The sequence below is a fragment of the Uranotaenia lowii genome, chromosome 1, assembly GCF_029784155.1.
Source record: "Uranotaenia lowii strain MFRU-FL chromosome 1, ASM2978415v1, whole genome shotgun sequence".
In the NCBI taxonomy this organism is placed as follows: domain Eukaryota; kingdom Metazoa; phylum Arthropoda; class Insecta; order Diptera; family Culicidae; genus Uranotaenia; species Uranotaenia lowii.
The window spans coordinates 103,380,756-103,402,882 of NC_073691.1; the positions used below are offsets into that span (position 1 = coordinate 103,380,756).

A 22,127-nucleotide genomic window follows, 5' to 3' on the forward strand; every position below is an offset into this window, starting at 1 on the left:
GTTATGCACAAAATTGTATTTTGTTTGGGAGGCCCCTCCCCTCCTTCATGAGTGAGGGAGGGGTCTCAAACCATAATAGAAACCTTCCCCGGCCTCCAATACCCCCACCTGCTAAGTTTCACGCAAATCGGTTCAGTAGTTTCCGAGTCTATACGGAACAGACAGACAGACAGAAATTCATTTTTATATATATAGATAGACTAGCTGACCCGGTGTGCTTTGCTACACCTTTCAAAATCAAATGATATTTTCAGAAATTATAAAAAATTTTATTGTTTTTTGGGATTATTTTAAATCAAATTATGACGTAATTAATAAGCAACCACTATAGAATGAGAGCTGCAGCTGGAGTTTCAAATTGCAACACAAAGATAACCATAACTCATATTCTGAATCTTGATCTATAAACTAATGTTTAAAAGATCTGATAATTTTCATCTGTTTCCTTAAGTTTCGTCCTAAAAAAGAAGGGTCCCAAATTAATCGTTCGCAAACAATCTAACTTATAAAATATGGTTGTTTTTGCTTGATATGTTCTGGATTTATGCTAAAAACTGATTAGAGAGCCCCTCCCTGTCCTTTCCTTAACCCCCTGCTGAATGGAGTTCGTGATCTTTAATAATCATACCTATTTTTTTTTCGTCTCCAAAAATCCTCTCATATCAAATATAGTTTCATTGGTTGATAAGTATTACAGCTTTACAACAAAATTTATATGGAGCCTCCTCCTTTCTTCCCCTCTCAACACTGTAAAGCGTAAGGGTCTATAACAATCGTAGAAACATATCTCGTCACCAAGTACCTTTCCATGCCATATTTGTTTCCATTTGTTGGCTTCGTAAGCATTAATTGAGAACATGTGCTAACAAAATTGTATTGGGCTAGCCTTCCTCCTCCCATGTACCTTCTCACTGAAAGGAGGATGGTGTGTCAAAGAATCATAGAGTCATACCAAAATGATTTTCCACGTTAAGTTTTGTCCATTTCTCGGATTTGGTATATAAAATAAAGGTTAAATGTAAGCTTCCCTCTTTCCTTACTATATTCCCAATTCCGTTCTCTTCTTTCAATATAGGGGTGATAACTTAATATTCATAAAAGTATTTTTCGTACTCAAATACTTTTTGATGCCAAATTTGGTTTCATTTGCTCGATTAATTCTCGAGTTATGCAAAACAAAAAAAATGGAAACCCCCCTTTCTCCCTTTATATCTTTCCGCTAAAAAGGTGGGGCTTCAATTTATAATAGAAACATTTCTCGTATCCAAATACACTCACATGTCAAAATCGGTTCAATTTGCTCGATCAGCTCTACAGTTATTGTGTCGCCAGTCCAGCGCTGTAAAATCAGTTGAGCGACAATGGATTTTTTTCGGAGTAGGTACGTTAAACCTAACGTCGGAAGTAGTGCGCTGGAATCGTACGGTGACCCGCCATCCAGCGACTACTTCCGACGTTAGGTTTAACGTACCTACTCCGAGAAAAATCCATTGTCGCTCAACTGATTTTACAGTTTTTCCCTGTAACGACAATATACTGAAAATTGTAAGGGAGACCTTTCCTCCCCCTTTTTACCCACCTCTTTGAAGGATTGAGGGATACCAAATGTTCATAGAAGCATTTCTCGTACCCAAATATCGTTCCGTGCCAAATTTGGTTCTATTTGCTGTTGTAGTTCTTGAGTTATGCAGTAAAAATTGTATGAAACTCCCCTCCCTCTTTCCTTTCTCCCCGCTGGAAGAAGGAAGGGGTCTCAAACAATCATTAGAACATGTCACGTTCCCAAATACCCGCCCATGCCAAGTTTGGTTCCATTTGCTTAATCACTATTTTAGTTATGTTCAAAACTATAAAAGAGGCCCCCTCCCCCCTTAATAACTCCCTACTGGAAAGAGGGAGGGGTCTCAAATAATCATTGAAATATTTTTCGTATCCAAATACCCTCCCATGCCAAATTTGGTTCCATTGGCTTTATTAGTTTTTGAACTATGTAAAAAATATGAAAAAGGCCCCTCCCCCTTTCTACTGGAAAGAGGGAGGGGTCTCAAATAATCATTGAAATATTTTTCGAGTCCAAATACCTTCCCATGCCAAATTTGGATCCAATATCTTGATTAGATCTCGAGTTATATGAAAAATTGTTAAGTAGCCCCCCTCCCCCCTTCCTATCACGCCACTGAAAGGAGGGAGGGATACCAAATATTTATAGAAATATTCCTCGTTCTCAAATACCACCCCGTGCCAAATATGATACCATTTGCTTGATTGGTTCTCGAGTTATGCAAAAAAAATGTCGTTTGTTTGGGAGGCCCCTCCCCCCCTTCATGAGAGAGGGAGGGGTCTCAAACCACAATAGGAACCTTCCCCTGCCTCCAATACCCCCACCCTGCCAAGTTTCACGCAAATCGGTTCAGTAGTTTCCGAGTCTATAGGGAACAGACAGACAGACAGACAGACAGACAGACAGACAGAAATTCATTTTTATTTATATAGATAGATTTTTACTTTTGATCTTCCTGATGTACCAGAAGGAAAAGGTAGAAGATTATTTGCTGATGATACTTTGCTTTTAGCCAAAGGTCGGAATTTACGGGTGGTATGCAGTAGCTTGCAACAAAATTCAAATTCCTTTTTGAATTACTTGAAAATGTGGAAAATTTCTCCTAACGCTTCCAAAACTCAACTTATTTTATTTCCCCATAAGCCAAGAGCAAATGTTTTAAAACCTAATGAAAATCATTCGATAACTTTTAATGGGGTTTCATTAGAATGGTCTGATCACGTGAAGTACTTGGGAGTCACACTTGATCGGAATCTTACTTTTAAAAATCACATTGAAGATATTCAATCTAAATGTAATAAATACACTAAATCTCTTTATTCTCTCATCAACAGGAAATCCAAGTTGTGTCTGCGAAATAAGATGCTTATTTATAAGCAAGTGTTCCGACCATCGATAATGTATGCAGTTCCGATTTGGTCTAGCTGCTGCGCGACGAGGAAAAAAGCCATCCAGAGGATTCAGAACAAGGTTCTGAAAATGATTTTGCGGCTTCCACCTTGGCACAGCACCGAAGATCTTCATCGGATTGCAGGCATTGAATCGATCGAAGAGATGGCCAACAAAATCATCTCCAACTTCAGAGGCAAATCGATGCAGTCTTCCATCGCAGAGATTCGTTCTCTCTACAATTAGTTTAGTTTTAGGATAGTTTTAGTTTTTAGTTGTAAGTTTAAAATATTTTTGACATTACAGGATGTTCTCCTACAAAAAAATACTCGTTGTGCTCAGCAAATTTAAGTCGAATAAATATATTTTAGTGATTAGTAAACTATAGGGCTCTGGAGTCTGGACAGTTCATTATTAAACTGAACACCTAATTTAATGTAATAATGTAATATAAATGTAATGATGAATTGGTACGAATAAAGACATATTAAAAAAAAAAGACTCTTATGAAAAATTAGTTTGCACGCAAAAATGCGGTTCATAAGATGTATCTTATGAAATTTATAATAAAATTTCCTCTGAGTGTACGACTTGACAACCTTTGGCAGTAGCTGTAGCTGAACAAGCTCGCCATCAAAAGGAGAAGAAGAAGTTCTTTTAACTTTATCTAACTGAAAGTGAAATTCGAATCTTAATACATTTATTCGTTTCATGTTTATGAGGCTTATTCTGCGAGGCGAGTGAGGTGAAATGACTTGGTTTTTTAGAGTCACCGTATTCTAGCAGGCGAACGCCGTGACTCTAATGAACTTTAGGTGACTTGAATGAACTTTTTTTAACTGTCACCGTATTCTCAGAGGCGAATGGCGTGACTCGAGTCGGTGGCAAGTGACTTTTGAAGTCGTAACCTATTTCGCAAGTGACTCGGAAGCGAAACAAAATAAATTAAAAATTAAACGTTGAATTTATGGACTTTTTTAACTTCAACTTTAAGATTCACTATTCAATAGTTAGAGAATATTTAAAAAAGTGTTTCACGAAGGTTCTAATTTGTTTTGAAAAAATTCCATTTCAATCATCCAAGTTTCAATCTTGTGTGTTAAGCGACTAAACCAATTAGTCAAATGCACATATGTATTAACTTTTCAATCCTAAATATTAGCTTAAAAGTAATTGAAAATTTCTATTCTGAAATTAAATTCCAGATCGATATAGCAATTTTTAAATGGTTTAAAAAAAATTCAAACGATGAAATATTCAAAGGAAATGATAAAGAAAACTGATAAGTTTTATTTTATGTCGTTTATAAAATCTTATTGGTTATTTTTGAGTTATATAAGACTCATAGTTGGAGAATGCACCGTGAGACAAGGATTAAAATCTGAAACAATCTTTAGAAGAACAGCTTGCTTTTGACCTCCTGCAAAACAAAATATAACTTAAAAATTTGAATTCAAGATCTGAATTTCGGGTTCACAAGCATAAGGGATCAGAAAGTAAAATCCGAGAAAAACATGTTAATTTCTTTTTTAATTTCCATCTCAAAAACACGAAATATACTCAATGATCATATCATCAAACAAAACATTCTTCTGGTTTTCTGTAATAAGCAGACATTCGTTTACTATTCATATCTAAAATAAAAATTTAAGTAACATTTCAATAAATTATTAGCATCATTCAGATGTTGTAACACTGGAAGTTTCTTCATGCCGCTGTTTCCAATGATGACCTGCTGCTACTAGTGGGACAATTGTTGCTAAAGCTTCTGGCCACAACGGATGGGGCGGTTTTCTGCTCATTCTTAATTTTTCCTGTTCCCACATCTGCACTCTTCCTTACACCGTCGTTTTTTTCGTGTTGGCCAAGAAACACACACGGGTATCGAGGTCTGCACCATCCAGAACTGCAATATACAAAAAACGCAAGTATTCCTGGGGAAATATTTAACATGAAGTCATAAATAAAAGCTACATTGAATCAAAATTACCTTTTCTTATGCCCAAACTTCTGTTTTGGAAAACAAAACTTTTCAACAGCGTAATTCATCACTTTGCTCCGCAAATGAATACAACGACAAAATTCAATGAAGATACCAAGGGAGGTGATGCAGAAAGTTTTGTATTTATTTAATAATGATTAAAAAGTATAAAAATATCACTTTTTTGGTATCAAAGAGTGTTAATTTTATAGCTGGAGTTACACCCAAACACAAATAATGGATTAAAATCCTAAATGAAACGTGAATGGGTTTGAAATTTTCAATAAAGTTAACAATGTCATGCATGCATTTTGTCTGATCTGCATCACCTTATTATGTAAGCCTGTTGGGAAAAAGTCATTTTCGAATGAACTCCAGAGAAATGTCAATGCATAAGTTAACTTGGCTGCTAAGGTAAAGTATTCCGTTATTTGTATTTGTATTAGTAAGCAATCAATAAATTAGTTATGAGAATTGAGAATGGCTACAACAATCGGACACATTCACTGTAACTCGTTAAATCTAAATGCTTTTCGAAGAAAAAGATACATATTTGCCTGGAGAAAAAATATTTAGACAACCTTATTGCAACTTCTTCCCACCGTTAAGGTTAATTTTCAAACATGACCTCTTCTAATTCCAATGCTTTATTCTAGCGAACAGTGCGTCAGTTTTTTCAAGTTTTATTCGTGAAAACATAACACAAAAACGTGACACAACTAGTTTGTGTAGCATGGTGGAATGGTTGAAAAATGAAAATCCAACTGGTATTGTTGTTTAAAACCTCCTAGAAATGTTTTTATGCCGATTCCTCGATTGCGGTTTCACCGTGAATATGATTTTAAAAATTTGAAATTCTCTAGCCTTGAAATCCGTGATTTATTAAACTAATTTCAATCGCAGGAAATTTAAATTTATTTAGAAATGACAAAATTTAAAAAGACCGTTTTTTGTCTTTATTTTTAAATATTTGATTATTCTATCATCTTTATATTCTAGTAATTTGATAGATAAGCTTGAAAGTTTGTATTCAACTTTCTCGGTCATTGAATCCGTAATTATTGAGAGATAAATAACTTAAAAAAATAAATAAATAAATGAATCTGAAATTTTAAATTCCCTAATCCTAGCTTGAAATGTATTCTGAAATCATCAATTCCGAATTATGAATCTCTATCAAAAATATGTTAGTTAGATTTTTCAACTTATAATCTATTATTATAAGTTGAAATATAAATATGTTTTAATAATAGATTTATATTTTTAATTAACATGAACTTCAATCGTATCATTTAAAATTGATCAGAGGATTGTAGATGAATATTAAATGAAATTTTGAATTTGAGTTTTTTAAATCAGAATTTTATTTTTGAATTTATGAATGTATTTGTCTTATTTTTATTCTGAAATATTAACGGACTAAATAGCCTTTAGTTGTGCTGACGGCCAACCAAATGAATCATATAAAAAAAATATTCTGAATTATGTTTATATTTTTAATTTCTGGGTTTTGAATCAATATGATTTTTTTTATCGAAAAATTAAATTTATCTGACAATCGTTTATAAAAAACTAAATTTAAGATTTCAGGTTTCAATCTAAATTTCAACTTTGGAACTCTTCAACTATTTAACTTTTAGATTTTAATTTTTTTATCTAAATCTGAAATTTTATCTTGTACTAGGATACAAATCTCAATTCTCAACATGAACTACAACGAAAGACGATTTGAATTCTGCTTATGGATTTACAGCATATTCGAAAAAGATTGGTATGATTTTTTAAGACTTACATTTGGTTTGGTTACATAAAAATTAAATGTATTATTTTCAAATTCTTCATGATTGTGACGTCGTCCAAGAAATTGAATATCACACTACCTGCTTTGAATGTTCCTTACATGTTTGACAGTTCGCATGGTGAACCCGATGAAACTGGTTCATTGCCTCTGGAACGTCAAAATGAACATCAAGCCACCGAGACAATGAACTGGTCACCGTGAGTGAGTCGCCTCTCGGAATACCCCGACTAGAGTCACGTGACTACGACTAATGTGACTCCGAGTCACTTCATTCGCGTCGCAGAATAAGGCCCTATATTGATATTCTGGCTCGGATAGACCAGATTCGAAATCGATCGAGTAGCGAAGCACAGGCGACATTCTCGCACTAAAATGTAAGCTAGATTTAATACTTAACCGAAAAATGTAAACTAAAAGTCGAATATTATCAGCTTTGAAGCTGCGTAAATAAAACACTGCTCTCGAAATTTAGTGTCGAATCCATATGAAGTAACATGCATTCTGTCCATATTCACCCGAAGTGGATATAACACTGGGTGGTATGAAAAAAACTTAGTATTTGCTTTTGCTAAACTGAATCGAGCAGTCGAGCAGTCGCTTAAAGCAATTGCTTCGGTTGTTATGAATAAAGTTTTTTTTGACAGCTGTTTTCTCAGTCAGGAGCTTTTACTTTTAGAACAAGCTAGTTTGGTATGAATAAAGCTCAAATCTGAAGCAATTGCTCGACAAATCTCATAGCAATTGCTTTATTTTCTAAGCATGCTCGGTAGCAGACTTTTCCAATAAAAAATTCTTTAATAACGTCAACTTATCAAATTAGCAATATTTCACTTCAAAACAATTCAAAAAGGTATTTTCAACATGGATAAAGAAAAGTCGAAGTGATAACCCAACTTTTTTTCATATTCCTGTCGTTGTATAAAATCATTCGTCTAAGATGACAATAAACAAATCAATTAGTAAATATTTCAAATTAAAAAAATCCGGCTATAGTGGAAGAAGTCCCAATTGGCTCAAAGTAAGAAATGAATTGTAATAATTTAAAACATTATACAGATCTCTCATTTTTATATAATTTTTTATAATCCTAAGATTTAAAAAAAAAATCTAAATTAAAATGCGCGCCTATTGACTATTTTTTTTATAAAAACATCGGATTATCCCGATCCGAATACATGTGGCAGCTTATGATAAATATTCAAGTTAGGCCATTTTTTGTTTGACAATATTCGAATATGTATTCATTTTTTTTATAATCAACATACGAGCACGCATTAACAAAAAAATCCGGTCGTTCTTACACGCACCACCCGCTTCGTCGACTCCAAGGCTACTTTAGCCGTACTTTTCAATTTTTGATCGTCTTCTTTCATTTTACTTTAGAAAACTTCAGATTCTGCTGGTTGGATAGCTCTATTTTTCGAAGCAAAAGCTATGTTCTAAGACTTTAGTCGCAGACACCATATACCCAGACTGACCACTGAAGGCTGATTTTGGCGCGTTTTCCGCAGCGCTATCTACGGGTTATCGTGAAACTAACGGCCACTTACACAAAAGGATTTTTTTTACACAAACATAACTATTATTGTGTATTTATTGAAACGCTATTAATATATCACGCACACATTTGCATTGTGCTATTTGTTTTTTTTTTAATCTAGAGATGAACACGGTTGTTTTTGATTACCTACTTTTGATTAAAAAAAAAAACACGGTATGGTTAAAAAACCACTAAAAACCATTTTCGAATTAGAGCGCATTAACTGAATGTGGTTAAAATTCAACCATAAAGCTTATAAAAAATATATCGACTTCAACAGCATTTGTAATTTGACATTTATTTACTTTAGCGCAGCCTTTAGGTTTCAATTAACTATTAGTTCAGGTTACGGAAATCTAGAATGGTTTACGATCTTAACAAAACGTTACAATTACTTTCATAATTTATGTTACATTGGTGGTATGTTTGACATTAGGAAACTCACTCAGAACGATGTGTGAAGAAACTCATATCTCAAACACACCACAGTACATATCCTGCAACACTGTGTTCCTGCTGTTTTCAGTCCCTGGTTGACTTACTAGTCGATGATTTAATCAAACCAATTTTATTTTTGAGCGAATGAAAACTTGAGATTTTTCGCTCCACTTCCTTATTGAGTTGTGGTTGAAAAACAACCATTTTCTGACAACTCCAGTGTGGTCATGGTTGAAAACCACACACTGTGAATTCACAAGAAGAAACCATGAGATCAAAAAATGAATTAAGCCTTATTGCGTTGTGGTTGAAAAACAACCATTTTCTGACAACTCCATTGTGGTCCAGGTTGAAAACCACACACTGTAAATTCACAAGAAGAATCCATGAGATCAAAAAATGAATTAAGCCTTAGGCCGATGACATAGTGAGTGCGATGCGATGCGAATTGGCGGAAAATTTACGGACGCAGCCTATGCGAACTCGAGCGGCGGAACAAATTGACATCTGCTTCGCCGCGTTGAGTATGTCAGGTTTAAGCGATTCACATACATTTTCATCAAATGTGGTTCACCGCATTGAATCGCATTCACCGCATCGCATCGCATCGTATTCACTATGTCATCGGCCTTATTGCGTTGTGGTTGAAAAACAACCATTTTCTGACAACTCCAGTGTGGTCATGGTTGAAAACCACACACTGTGAATTCACAAGAAGAATCCATGAGATCAAAAATGAATGAATGAAAAAATATCAACCAACATCGAGAATTGTAACACCAGGAGAAAAAATAGTATCCTATTTCCAGCAAGTTTGTAGCATTTTCGATAGACACTTTGAATGTCTACTAAGGCTTGATACCGTTGGGGTGAAAGAAGAGTTGATGGATATCATCCAAATTGATTTTGGCTTCTCGTCAATGCAGGTTGATGAATATAACCCAGATAATGTCGAAACATTGATTCTAGACGTTATTTGTGAGGAATGCGCGCTACTTATAACAAATAAGTATCTTAACATGCTTATGTCCTGTATGTTGGGGCAACTCAATGCCGGTTTCAAACATCAGAGTGATGTTAGAAAAGCCTTGAAGAAGAAACAGAAGGAGAAAAGGCTAAATATAATAGCTTTTTCTAGAAAGCTTTGAAGTCCGTAAGAAGAAATTGAATTTCTAAAGAAAGTCCGAAGTCAACAACCTGGAACGACGGTACGAGTTCTTAATCTGTTATATTCATCAGTGCATTCAATACTCATACAAATGATCTTTTATTGCAGGCAGAAGAGCTACAAGTCACCCAAAACATTAAAAACTGTTCACTTTTAACCGTATCCCATTTTCAATTCAAATCTGGATATTGCTTAAACTGAATAAAAATACCTTTGCAGTAACAGTATTCTTATTTGAAAGTTGGAAACCTACCACCATAAACGACGTAACTGTTTCTTTCCTGAACACTTTCTTCAATTATTACATTAACCCATTTCATGTCCACAAAAATTTCGCGAAAACGGTGGCTGGTTCATGAGAAAGACCTTTTTTCGTCGTATCAATATAAATGACCGTCTCTTTAACTTAACCCATTTCATTCCAATGTACAATAACGTTAATATCACAAAAAAGTGAATAGGTGATATGGTCGGTTTCTTAAATAAAATTTGACACATACAATCGATTGCCCGTCCCTCAAAACTCCTGTGTGCAAATTATCATTTCAATCCAATGTACCATATCGTCAATATTACTTCATTACATTACATTACAACATCGAGAGAATATCGGCACGAGTCCTTACACAAGATTTACAACAGCTATCGGTTAGGGCTGAGGATACCTACACACAACGAAAAAAATCTGTAAAATCACATCACATGTTATGTAAATAAAAAGAAGCATCATATATGACGGAATTTTCAGTGCTAGTTGGAAATTACACGCCAGTAAAATTTTGCAACGTGTAAAATAAAAGTGATGTAAAATTTTGCAACGTGTAAAATCAAAATGATGTAAATTATAAAATCACTGAATACTGGAATAAAAACTTTCCAATTGGAATTTATTTTATTTAATTTATCGTTAATATGATTCAATAATGGAATTTTCTTATTTCCTAATAAAAAATAAAATCTTTCTATAATTAATATAATTCATTTTATTAAACGGCAAAATTTTTTATGTCACAAATTTTGTTTGTCTTTAGGAGTTACATCCATACTTTTCTTTTCTTCCCCGAAGTACCGGATCCTAAATTTAATAACGTCGAGCCACTTCCAGATCCGCATCAAAGATCTCCAGCAACCAGCAAGATCGATAAACTCACGGGAGAACTGCTCAAATAAAATATTATAAAATATTATATATGGTGCACGACTTGACTTAACACTTTAATGACATTTGTGTGTGCCTGTTTTTGACAGTCTGTATTTTTACATGACATTAACGCGTTCAGTGTTTTAAAATATTCATTGAATATTAATTCAATGTCCTATAACATTCCATGTCGTGTAATTTTAAGAAATTTCTATCTCAGTGCTGTTAAGAATTCTGTGTGACCAGAAAAAAGTTGTAAAATTACATCACATATGATGTAAATAAAAAAAAACATCACATATGACGGAATTTTCAGTGCGAGTTGAATATTACACGCCTGTAAACATCTACAGGCGTGTGGAATTTGAAAGACATGTAAATATCAATGACGTGTAATATTCAATTCGCACTGAAAATTCCATCATATGTGATGCTTCTTTTTATTTACATCATATGTGATGTAAATTTCCATCAAATAATCGCGTTCCGTGTCAAGTAATATTTATGCCATTAGAATTCAGTGCTGTTAAGGATTCAATCTTGTTTTAGTCTGTAAATTTACATTAATAAATCGCGTTCTATGTCATGTAACATTAAAGATTTCCAATTTCAGTGTTGTTAAGGATTCAGATTTTTTTTCTGTGTACGACGTACACCGTTTTCGGGGTAAGTTCCCGAGCCTGAGCCTATCCAGCTTGGCGATGCAGGCCATACTCTTCGGCCCGAGCAGACCACCTACCCAGTGCTTGCGGATCTCCTCGTAGAGATCGTTGATATTGGTATAGATGGTTTAAACCAGCTTGGACAGATTGGCACGGTCGGAGTTGTCCACTTGGGTCAGAGCAACACAGGTGCAGATCTTGATGGAACACCAACGTTCCCAGTCGGAACTTGTCCTTGATGATGCAGAACTGAATACCCATCTTTCGGCACAGAGCCGGTCAGCATCGTGAACGATCATCACCAGCTGAGCCTTCTTCTGCTCGACTAGTTTGACGACGGTGTTGGCGCCCTGCCGCAGGCGGTTGGTTTTTTTTGTCGGAGGTTCCTCCTTGCCAGCGGCCTTGGCCTCAGCCTTATCCTTCAATCGTTGGATCTTAGCGATCGAGTTTTCCGGCCGGTATACTTCTCGAAGATAAACAACACTGACAAAGTGTTTTACCCGTTTTCATTATTTTTGTTGGACAAATTTCGAACCATTTATTGAATATCGCACGTGTAATCGATGCTATCAATGGGTATAAAAAAACAAACGTGAGTTCGTCACATCAAAATCAAAACATAAAACGAATTCACTCACACAGACATACGCTATTTGACATTTCATGCAACGACAAGAAAATAAAAATCATCTTCGTTTGCATCAAGAGAGTAATGTTCTTTTACCATTCAAAATTCGTTTCGGCTGTGTGGAAAAGTATTGAATTCGATAAATAATACAGTGAAATTATTGCTTATTCACATGAAATAAACTTCATTCAAAATTATAATTTTTTGAAGAATGGATTCATTTTGTATACTAATTACTTAAAGACTATGATTTAAACATAACTTTGAATTAAAACATTTGGTTAAATTTCAACCGTGAAAGTTTTTTAGAAACAAGGAGAAATGGATTTGAAACAGACATTTTTAAATGTCTCAAATTCAGTGGATATTTGACCTTGTTTTCCAAAAATTTCTTAGAGAAAAAGTTGAACGGAAAAAGATGGAAAAATTGTCTAAAAAAATTAGGCTTTTTAGGCTAATTTTCCCCTAGTCCCGAATAAGGCTAAAAAAGTTTCTGAGGTTATATTTCTAAATCGAAATAAAAATTTTATTGAAACAACCAGCATTATATCACGAACACTACCAGCAGTAAATATGGTTGAGGCTTGTGATATAGCTCAGTTGGCAAGTCTGTTGCCTCCTGAGCCGATGTCCGCGAGTTCGAGCCCAAGAGTAAACATCGAACACAGTTGTACCGGATAGTTTTTCAATAACAATCCGCCAACTGCAACGTTGATAAATTCGCGAATGCTATAAAGATTGTAAAGCGACTATAATTGAAACAAAAAAAAAAAGTAAATATGATTAAAGCGCTGGCCAATACATTCGTCATATTTATTATTCTACTTAATTTTTTTTTTTGCAAATTGTCTAAACAAGTTCTAATCATTCCAACGATAATGTATTTCACTCCTCAAACCAATCTAGATATTAGCCAAAACAGCTAAGATTGATTGGAATTCAAGTTTTTCAAGGATATAATAAATCATATTATGAAGTTTGTTTTTTTTGTCGTAGTAAACTATAAATAAACAGAATAAGACGAACAATTCAGACCTCAATGAATTATTCAATGCGGACATTATAAATTTCAAACTGTCACTCAGCCGGATAAATTTAGAAATCAAAGCTGAATACCAAAATAATTGGCTCTAAACTAAGGACCGATACAACGTAAGTTTTTTATTTTTTCATCTAAATCGATCAACGGGCATGGTGTGTACAACATTCATTTCTTATCATGATACAGTAAATTAGAGTAAACAGTTCAACAGTGAAGACAAAAACCAAATTGGAAATATTCTAAAAAGAATTTCAAATACTCATAGGTGATTCAATCAAACAAGTTTTCATTTGGCTTGTTAATTATCAAGTTCATTTTTTTTTCTTGATGAAGCACAATGGTTTCACGATGCCCCGATAGATGGCGTATGGTTCTGGGCGATTTGTAGTTGTATGGGCTCAACCGCCACTGATCAGTCTGGGTATATGGTGTCTGCGCTTTAGTACACATCCGCTAAGCAAATGTTTATTCATACCAAACTAAGCAAATGCTTTGGACTTTTGCTTTGATTGATTTCGAGCTAAGTAAAAGCTACCGAAGCAATTGCTAAACCTTATTCATACCAAGGAATATTTAAATAAGGTAGTGTCGAGAGCCATATTGGATTTTTTTTTTGTGACGTCACAAAAACGAATATATCGAAAATTTATATGCGAATGGCAGAAATTTCAAAGAAAAACATGTTTTAGAACGAAAATGAATTCCAATTTCATTTTGATTGTGTTGTAAGACCTCTATTTCACTATGTTATGAAATTTTCTGGTCCTTTGAAGATTGTATTATGTTTTTTTCTCATTTTAATAATGAACGCAATGTTACCTTGAAGCTAAAACGTTCAAAAACGAAGATAAAATCTACTTTAAAAAGGTCTAGCTGGTAGTTATTGAGTGTTCAACTGATTGTTATGATTTTTAACCAATCGATTTACCATATTCAATTCTTATGTAGAACAATTAACATCAATTGATTATTGTTAACTCGATTTCCTAAAATGCGAATAAATAATTGTGGTTTTATATCAAAGTTTGTTTTTTGATATCTTTTTTGTAATAAGGATCTTAAACTGCACTGACTTGATCATTTTCATGGAAGACTTTGAACTAATTTTTAAGTTTTGCAAATTTGAGTAGGGAAAATCCACCATTTTTTCGAACTTCGATGGTCTATTTCATACAAAAATTACTCGAAAATCCAACTTTTTTCGTACCAATCTTGAAGAGCAAGAATCCTTCTAGAATAACAGGTATTAAAAGTGGAACATTACCAGCAAATTCTTCAAATTATCAATGAAAAAGGCAAATTTCCTAGTAAATTAACAGATTTTTCGTGATTGTGATGTCGCAGTGTGTACTAATACTAAAGCAGGGCTGCCTCGACACTACCTTCTTTAAATATTCCTTGATTCATACCACTACCCGGATCGGAAAAACGAACCGAAATCGGTTGGGTTTCGGTCGGTTCAACCCGTGAATCGGTTAGAAATCGTACGAGAAATCCCACCGAATTCGGACGGATTCAGTGCCCTGGTGAAACAACTTTCCTGACGACGATAAGTTTTTGCGAGTGAGCTGTCAAAACAACCGGGTCGTCTCAAGACGGAAATCGGTTAGATTTTTAACCAAAATCCAAGCTGAAACTTGACGGTTTTCCGATCGAAATCGGTCAAAAAATCCGAACGTTTTGCCCTGTTGTTTTTGTTGCTTTTCTACCCTGTTGTTATACGTTTTTTTTCAGATTAAAATTTTTAAGAAAACAACGAAATAATTTTTTCGGATAATTTTAATAAATTTTGGGGCCAATAAAAAAAAAGTTTAACAACAATTTTTCATTTTTTTTTTTTCTTGCGATGGAAATTTCTTCTGGGGAGTAGGATTTACTTGATGATCGATCGCAGGATTGATGATCGATATGCCAGATAGGTGATCGATAGGCCAAATTGGACACACAGTAAGCCAGATCAGTCGAATTTCCTCAAACAGGTCCAGGACTTGCCTATGGTGTTTCGGTGGTCCCAATGCTCGATTTTGTTAGACCCAACTTCTAGCTCCTTAGTGATATCCAGTTGCCCTCTAGGAGATCGACGATCTTGTCCAGCAAACAATTGGTAACCAGACCGTCCGTAGAGAATTTTTAAAAATATTTCAATCTTATTTTCGTAATCAATATGTTCCATTACTTGAGCATCAGTGCATCAACTAACACCAGTTCGCGCCTGTAGTTCCATCAAATTTACAACAAGCGACTTCCGGTAGTCGTAATACAACAGGTGGCTATCGTCATCTTGTGCAAAAATATCTAGGTAGGTATTTTTCAATTTGAAAGGCCCGAATACTGTAAAGATAATGAATAATTAAAGATCAATTTATACCAAAATATAATGAAAAATATCTTTTGTTGAACCAACCTTTCATTAATGAAATGTCCGATGATATAAGAACATTTGTATTGGTTGGCTGTATAGTCTTTCGTATTTCTGAACACTTTCAGAACACGGTCACAATGTTGCAACGCCTTGAGCTCCTTTGCTCTGAAGTTGGCCATAAGTGGTCTGGCCCTGGCTTGAATGATGAAATTTTTCTTCTCCCGCTTGTGCATAAAAAATAATTCCGGAAACAGCGTTATCAGATGGATGTTCAGCGATGCCGACAAGACTATCTTCAGGCACCAACTGCTCCTACGAAGGCAGCGAAAGAACTTTCGGAAACTGCTTTACTAGATGTTGGTTCAAGTAACTTTAGATACCACAGGAAACTACAGCAAGATGTAAACCTGGTAAGGATAAAAAGGCACAATGAATATCGAAAGTCAATAAAAAAACATCTACCTACTTGGTAATATCATTTACTTGGTGGGCTATGATCATTATGCTGTGGTTACTATTCTCTCTATTCCTGGCCCATGGAGACGAAAAACAAACCAACCTGAGGAGAAAAAAATAATTTGAAAAATGGATGAATATTTATGATCTCACTCACTCACCTTTAAGTGCAGCCATTCAGTTTGCCTTAGCATTTATTAGTTGCATCGATTTTAGCTTTCGAATTGGTTCGTTGAGGCTTTCCAGGTTAACCATCTTCTTCCTCACCATCATCGAAAACTATCGTATTTCGTTTCCCAGTCATATCTCCGGTGAGTGCCGCTTAGATGGCTAACTTTCTGCTGCCCGATGCTAAGTTCCCCATGTTTGATGTAGGTTTCCTGGTTTCATTTGAGAACCAGCTGACCTTTGTCCGTATTATTGGGTTATTGACCTTTTCGGATCTATCGATGGTTTACTATTTCAATAAATAGCACAGTGTTTGCCCTCATACTTGCTCCCGAACCAATCACAGGAGAAGCCATAGTAGTGACTGATGCACCGGGATCCGATTAAGCACAGATTCGGCTGGGAGTGACACTTGTTGCAGCAACCCTCCTTGACATTTTTGACCTTGGTAGCTATCAGAGGGGTGATGGGAAACAAATCCGAGGCCGCCTTCCTTGAGCGCAGGACCACGTTCCGGATGCAGTCAACAAATGACATTATGTACTTGACTTCGTGCAGTTTTTCCTCGGAGCTGAGCCCTTGAGTTGAGTTTGTGGAAGTTGTTGCTGTTATTTGCCATCGGATGATTTTAATTTTCAGTCATGTGTCGGGAGATTTGGAAGAAAATATATTCAATTAGATTCACGAAGTTTGTGAGTCATGAAGAAGAAATAACACAAACACGGATGACAATCATTCCGTACAGATCCTAATGAATTGTTTACCTGTTCTTAATGATCTGGTTCGATGATGAGCCCCAGCGGAATCAAGCTTATCGGGAGAACTTACTACTTTCTTTACCTCCTCGGAAGTTTTTGTGGCAAATTGTCAGTCGAGACACGCTTGTTGCCGAAATTTCGGAGCAGCTTAGCAGTTTTTCTCCCCGTGACAGTTGATACATGTCCGGCGTTTTGTAAGTTCTGGTTCCGTCCTTGTTCGCTTGGTTCGGAGCAAGTAGCAGCAGATTGTTTGCACTTAGCAAGTTATCTCGCAGGTAGCAGTTATATCCGGTCCCCACGGCAGAATTTTGCAAATAACTCGCGCACGTACACCTTCTGCCGGACAAATCGGAAAAAAGTAAAACAATATTTTTTTCTTTGCTGTGGCTGGCGTGGCTGAGCCAGTAAAATAAAAATAAAAAAAGAAAACAAATCTGATCGTTTCGGCCAAGACAATCTGACGGAAATCGGAACAAAACCGAACCGATTCAATCTGACAGCGTTGGATTTCTGTCATGTCGATACTGTTTTTATAGCAGTGTGGAACACTGAACCTCGAAAATACCCAAACTTGAGAACTTTCCCCGCCAACCCGAATGAAACTCCCTCCCTACAGGTTTGGCTATTGGTGGCATAGCTCAAAGTTAAGCTCTTAAAGGAGAACTCATCCCCCAAAATCTGATACCACAATAAATCAAAAAATCATCGGCCATAGTGAATACGATGCGATGCGATGCGGCGAATGCGATTCAATGCGGTGAACCACATTGGATGAAAATGTATGTCAATCGCTTAAACCTGAGGCCGATGACATAGTGAATACGATGCGATGCGATGCGGTGAATGCGATTTAATGCGGTGAACCACATTTGATTAAAATGTATGTGAATCGCTTAAACATGACATAGGCCGATGACATAGTGAGTGCGATGCGATGCGAATTGGCGGAAAATTTACGGACGCAGCCTATGCGAACTCGAGCGGCGGAACAAATTGACATCTGCTTCGCCGCGTTGAGTATGTCAGGTTTAAGCGATTCACATACATTTTCTTCAAATGTGGTTCACCGCATTTAATCGCATTCGCCGCATCGCATCGCATCGTATTTACTATGTCATCGGCCTGTCAGGTTTAAGCGATTCACATACATTTTCATCAAATGTGGTTCACCGCATTGAACCGCATTCACCGCATCGCATCGCATCGTATTCACTATGTCATCGGCCTAATCGGTCCGTTTGTGAGATTCGCTCCGATCCGGGTAACTGACCACACTAACATGACACTTGGAACAAAACTTCAACCATTTTCTTTCTATTTTGTTGTTGTCAGATTTTGCAGGTTCGCAATACCGACGGCAGGTGGCGAACCTGAAAAATTTGACAAAAAAAGCCCTATAGGAAAAACGGTCCTGTTTTGCCCGATTTTATCGTAGAAATTGCGTGTTTTTTTCGAGCTATTTAAACGCCACAAAAAAAGGGTAGAACAATGATGGCACCAAAGAATAAACGTCATATTTTGGGGTAAACATTCCAGTTTTTTTTTCACAAATCAAAATACATTAAAGGATGATTGTAGGAGGTAAATGGTGTCTGGGCGGTGAATGGTTGCTTCATGGTATATACATTTTATGAATGCTGAAATAAATTGTCTCATGAGATGTTTTTTACAGATAGAATCCTTAACCAAAGAAATATCTAAATTGATTGCTACTTGTCATGGCCAGATAAAGTCAATCAAATCTTACAGCAAAGGTATTTTTATATAACATACTAAAATCTATTCTATATTGGTCTTCACGTTTGTTCGGCGTGAAGGTTTTTTGTAAAAAAGATTTAAAACGTATTTTAGTGAAATTTCTTTTTTGCATGACTTGTTTATGAAAAATTTCCCTTAAACTAATTATATATTAAATTGTATACAATTCAAGGAAATAATAATCTAGAACGTGTTATGCTGCAAAATGTAGAAAGAAGCTCTATGATTTCACTTCAACATGTCACGGAAACGTTTCGTATAAATCAGACCACCTATATGGATAAACAAAAGAGTTTACTTAAGAAGTCTAAAGAATTTTTTGAAACAATGCCGTGCAACTTCGAAGGAGTTCCGAAAAACTCGGTGGAAACTTTTGATAACTTTTTAAACATGGATGTTCCATCGACCTCCCCGAAAGGATTAAACTACGACAACGACGATGACAAACTGGACGAGTATTTTCAGCTACCTTCATCGGGCATCAGTATCAACCAGAAACAAATGTTGCTAATCGAATCAGACAACACGAAAATGATTTCAAGTCGAGAGCAAGAAGTCAAGCATATTGTTAACTCCATAGTCGATCTTAATGTTATATTTAAGGATTTATCTCAGCTCGTTCAAGAGCAAGGAACAATATTGGATCGAATTGACTACAACATAGAAACAACACAGACTCGTGTCATTGAAGGATATAAACAACTTCAAAAAGCTGAAAAATTTCAACGTAAGAATAGGAAAATGTTCTGCATAGTTATCCTGGCTAGTATGATCATGTTTATGATCATACTGACTGTGTTTACCAAATTTTAAATAAATTTCAAAATATATGTTTAAATTAATCAAGATATAGATATTTCTGTGAAAAAAATCCTTGCTTGATCATTTGACGTTTCTTATTTTTTTTTTAAATTTAATTGGCGTTTTCAACTTCAACCCCTACACACTACCAAAAAAAACTGGAAAATCACATCACATATGATGTAAATAAAAAGAAGTATCATATATGACGTAATTTTCCGTGCGAGTTGAATATCACAAAGTTGAAAAGCAATGAAATTGAGTGCATGTAACATTGAAGTGCATGTAATAATCAAGGGCATGTAAAATTTAAACACTGGAGTTACAGTATGGTTAGGATTTTTTATTTGTTTAAAACTATGTGATTTTCTTTTTACATATATAACAAACAGCAGTAAGATATTATTTTCACTTTATTTTCTAATTTACTCTTATAATTTCTCATCATCAATCGGCCTAAAAATATCACTTTAATGATTTCTATTGGCAGTTTCAAATAACGGAATTAGAACTTCAGCCACTTCTAAAATATTTTTTTTTATTTTCATAGTATACCGTCTCACAACATAATTCGACGAACTTTGCAAATGCACTAGGTCCACGGCAACCGTGAAGATGTGCTAGGATCAGGATAAGAATCACCATTTGAATGGGGCACCCAATATAGATTCGGTTGATTAAAATCACCAAATAGCAAGCAATCGGCGCTGTAACGGATTTTGTCACGGATCTCAGAAGACAAGCCCATGTACGATACTATTACTGATTGAGATATGTTCTGATCGTCGTACCGTACAGTCGTGTTTTTTCGCGCTCCTCCTTAAGTTTTAAATATTTATTTTTTGTCAACGCCGTAAAGTGCTTCAAAGTGCCTTCGTCGGTTTAATTTATTTTTGTGTTGCTGTTATTGTGTTAAAGCTAAAGAAAAAAAACAGTGTGTCAAACAAGTGTCATATTTCCTCTTGTGATATCGTCGATAGCGTTCACCTTTGGACGTGTACGGGCCCATGCAACCGAAGGTTCCACGCCGCTTTGTTGGGAGATGATAATATTGACTAAAGTGTGGACGTTCGCAAAGGCAACGGAAGCAACTCCACAAGAACAAAATAGGCCACAACAAAATCAAAATTGGTATTCATTACTTTGCATGTATTCAGGGAAATTATTACGGGCACTTACTTCTTGTCATCGCGTGACCTCCGCAGCATGCAGCGAAACGAGCGCCGCTTAGCAGCAACGATTTTCCGCAACTGGAACATGCATATGAAGAAGCGCGCCGGCCTCCTCGTAAGCGCATTCAATTCCTGAGAAGAGCATTGGTGGATTGTCGAGCATGCCACACCAATAATCTGTCCTTCGCACATCCAGGAGATCCGGATCAAGCATGCAATGCCCTAGGCACCGAAACTCCTGCTGGTGCTGCCACCTAGCGACGAACGGTAACACTTGACACGGCACTTCCTGGCCTTGGTGACGAGTCGATGATTTTTCCTGACTCAGAGTCCTGCACAGCTCCAAGTGCGGCAACCACTTTTGGATGTCGTAATGCTTTCTCCCTCGACGACTGCAACTTTGCTGATGCCGCTTTGGCGGTCACTCCTTCCGGCGATGTTCGCTTAGATCGTTTCTTCCCGAAGACACAATCCGTCCTGTAGGTTTCCGGACACAGTTGCTGTCGTGCTATTCTTGAGAATCGGTGAGTGCGACGAATTCTCGATGGCTGGTTGAAGCCAGATTGACCCGACGATCTGCGAAGAAACCACATCCACCGACACGCAGCAGCTGAAGTGGCAAAACAAAAACCCTGGCGGAGGAGCTAAATTAGTTCTCGATTCTGTTTGCTGTTCTTTTCGGAACTTACCCTTGATTGGGGTTGTTGTTCAATGGTTCTGCCTCCTGACCAGTATGCTATGCTGCACTCTGCAGTGAATTGCGGTTATCTGCGTGCATAGTAAGCGAAGTGAGGTTAGCTGCATGTGCATGTGCATGCCACATCGAGGTTAACTCACCTGTATAATTTCGCTTCCGGCCTGACCTCAACACGGACGATTCACCTTGGTTGATGCAGCTTTCGCCGGTTGCGCTGCTGGCTGGTTCACCCAATATCAACGCTTTGTGCTCCGGCGAAAGAATCTGTCCGAAATAGTTGGTGAGATTTTGCGTGTCGTGGTTATTGCGATTTTGGCAACTCACCCAATTTGGCGCTGAAATCCTTTGCCTGGATGGAATCCTGCCTTTGCCGATACCGCTCGGATTTTGTGCTGTCCAGGTGCTTACTGGCCGCGCCGGTTCTTTTACGGTAGCACCGATTCCATCCCGCAGCGCACTTAAAAACCACACCAACCGAGAACCGAGACTCCGACCGACTTTTGCCACGCTAGTTACTTTTTTTCCGTTTTTTCATACACGGAAGGAAATGTCTTTTCGTTTTTGACATATTTCTTTTCTTGACACATACCTCGAACGAGGGGTG

General features: G+C 36.4%; 1 protein-coding gene across 1 annotated transcript in view; it reads left to right on the forward strand.

Moving 5' to 3' along the window:
- LOC129751824 (syntaxin-16) overlaps window positions 1-19,695 on the forward strand; it is a 101,737-nt gene extending 82,042 nt beyond the window's left edge. The window contains exons 4-5 of the mRNA XM_055747559.1: window positions 18,768-18,849; window positions 19,026-19,695. Coding sequence (XP_055603534.1) covers window positions 18,768-18,849; window positions 19,026-19,666 — 723 coding nt within the window. The 3' untranslated portion in view covers window positions 19,667-19,695. The remainder of the gene's footprint in view (window positions 1-18,767; window positions 18,850-19,025) is intronic.
- The last annotated feature ends 2,432 nt before the right edge of the window (window positions 19,696-22,127 follow it).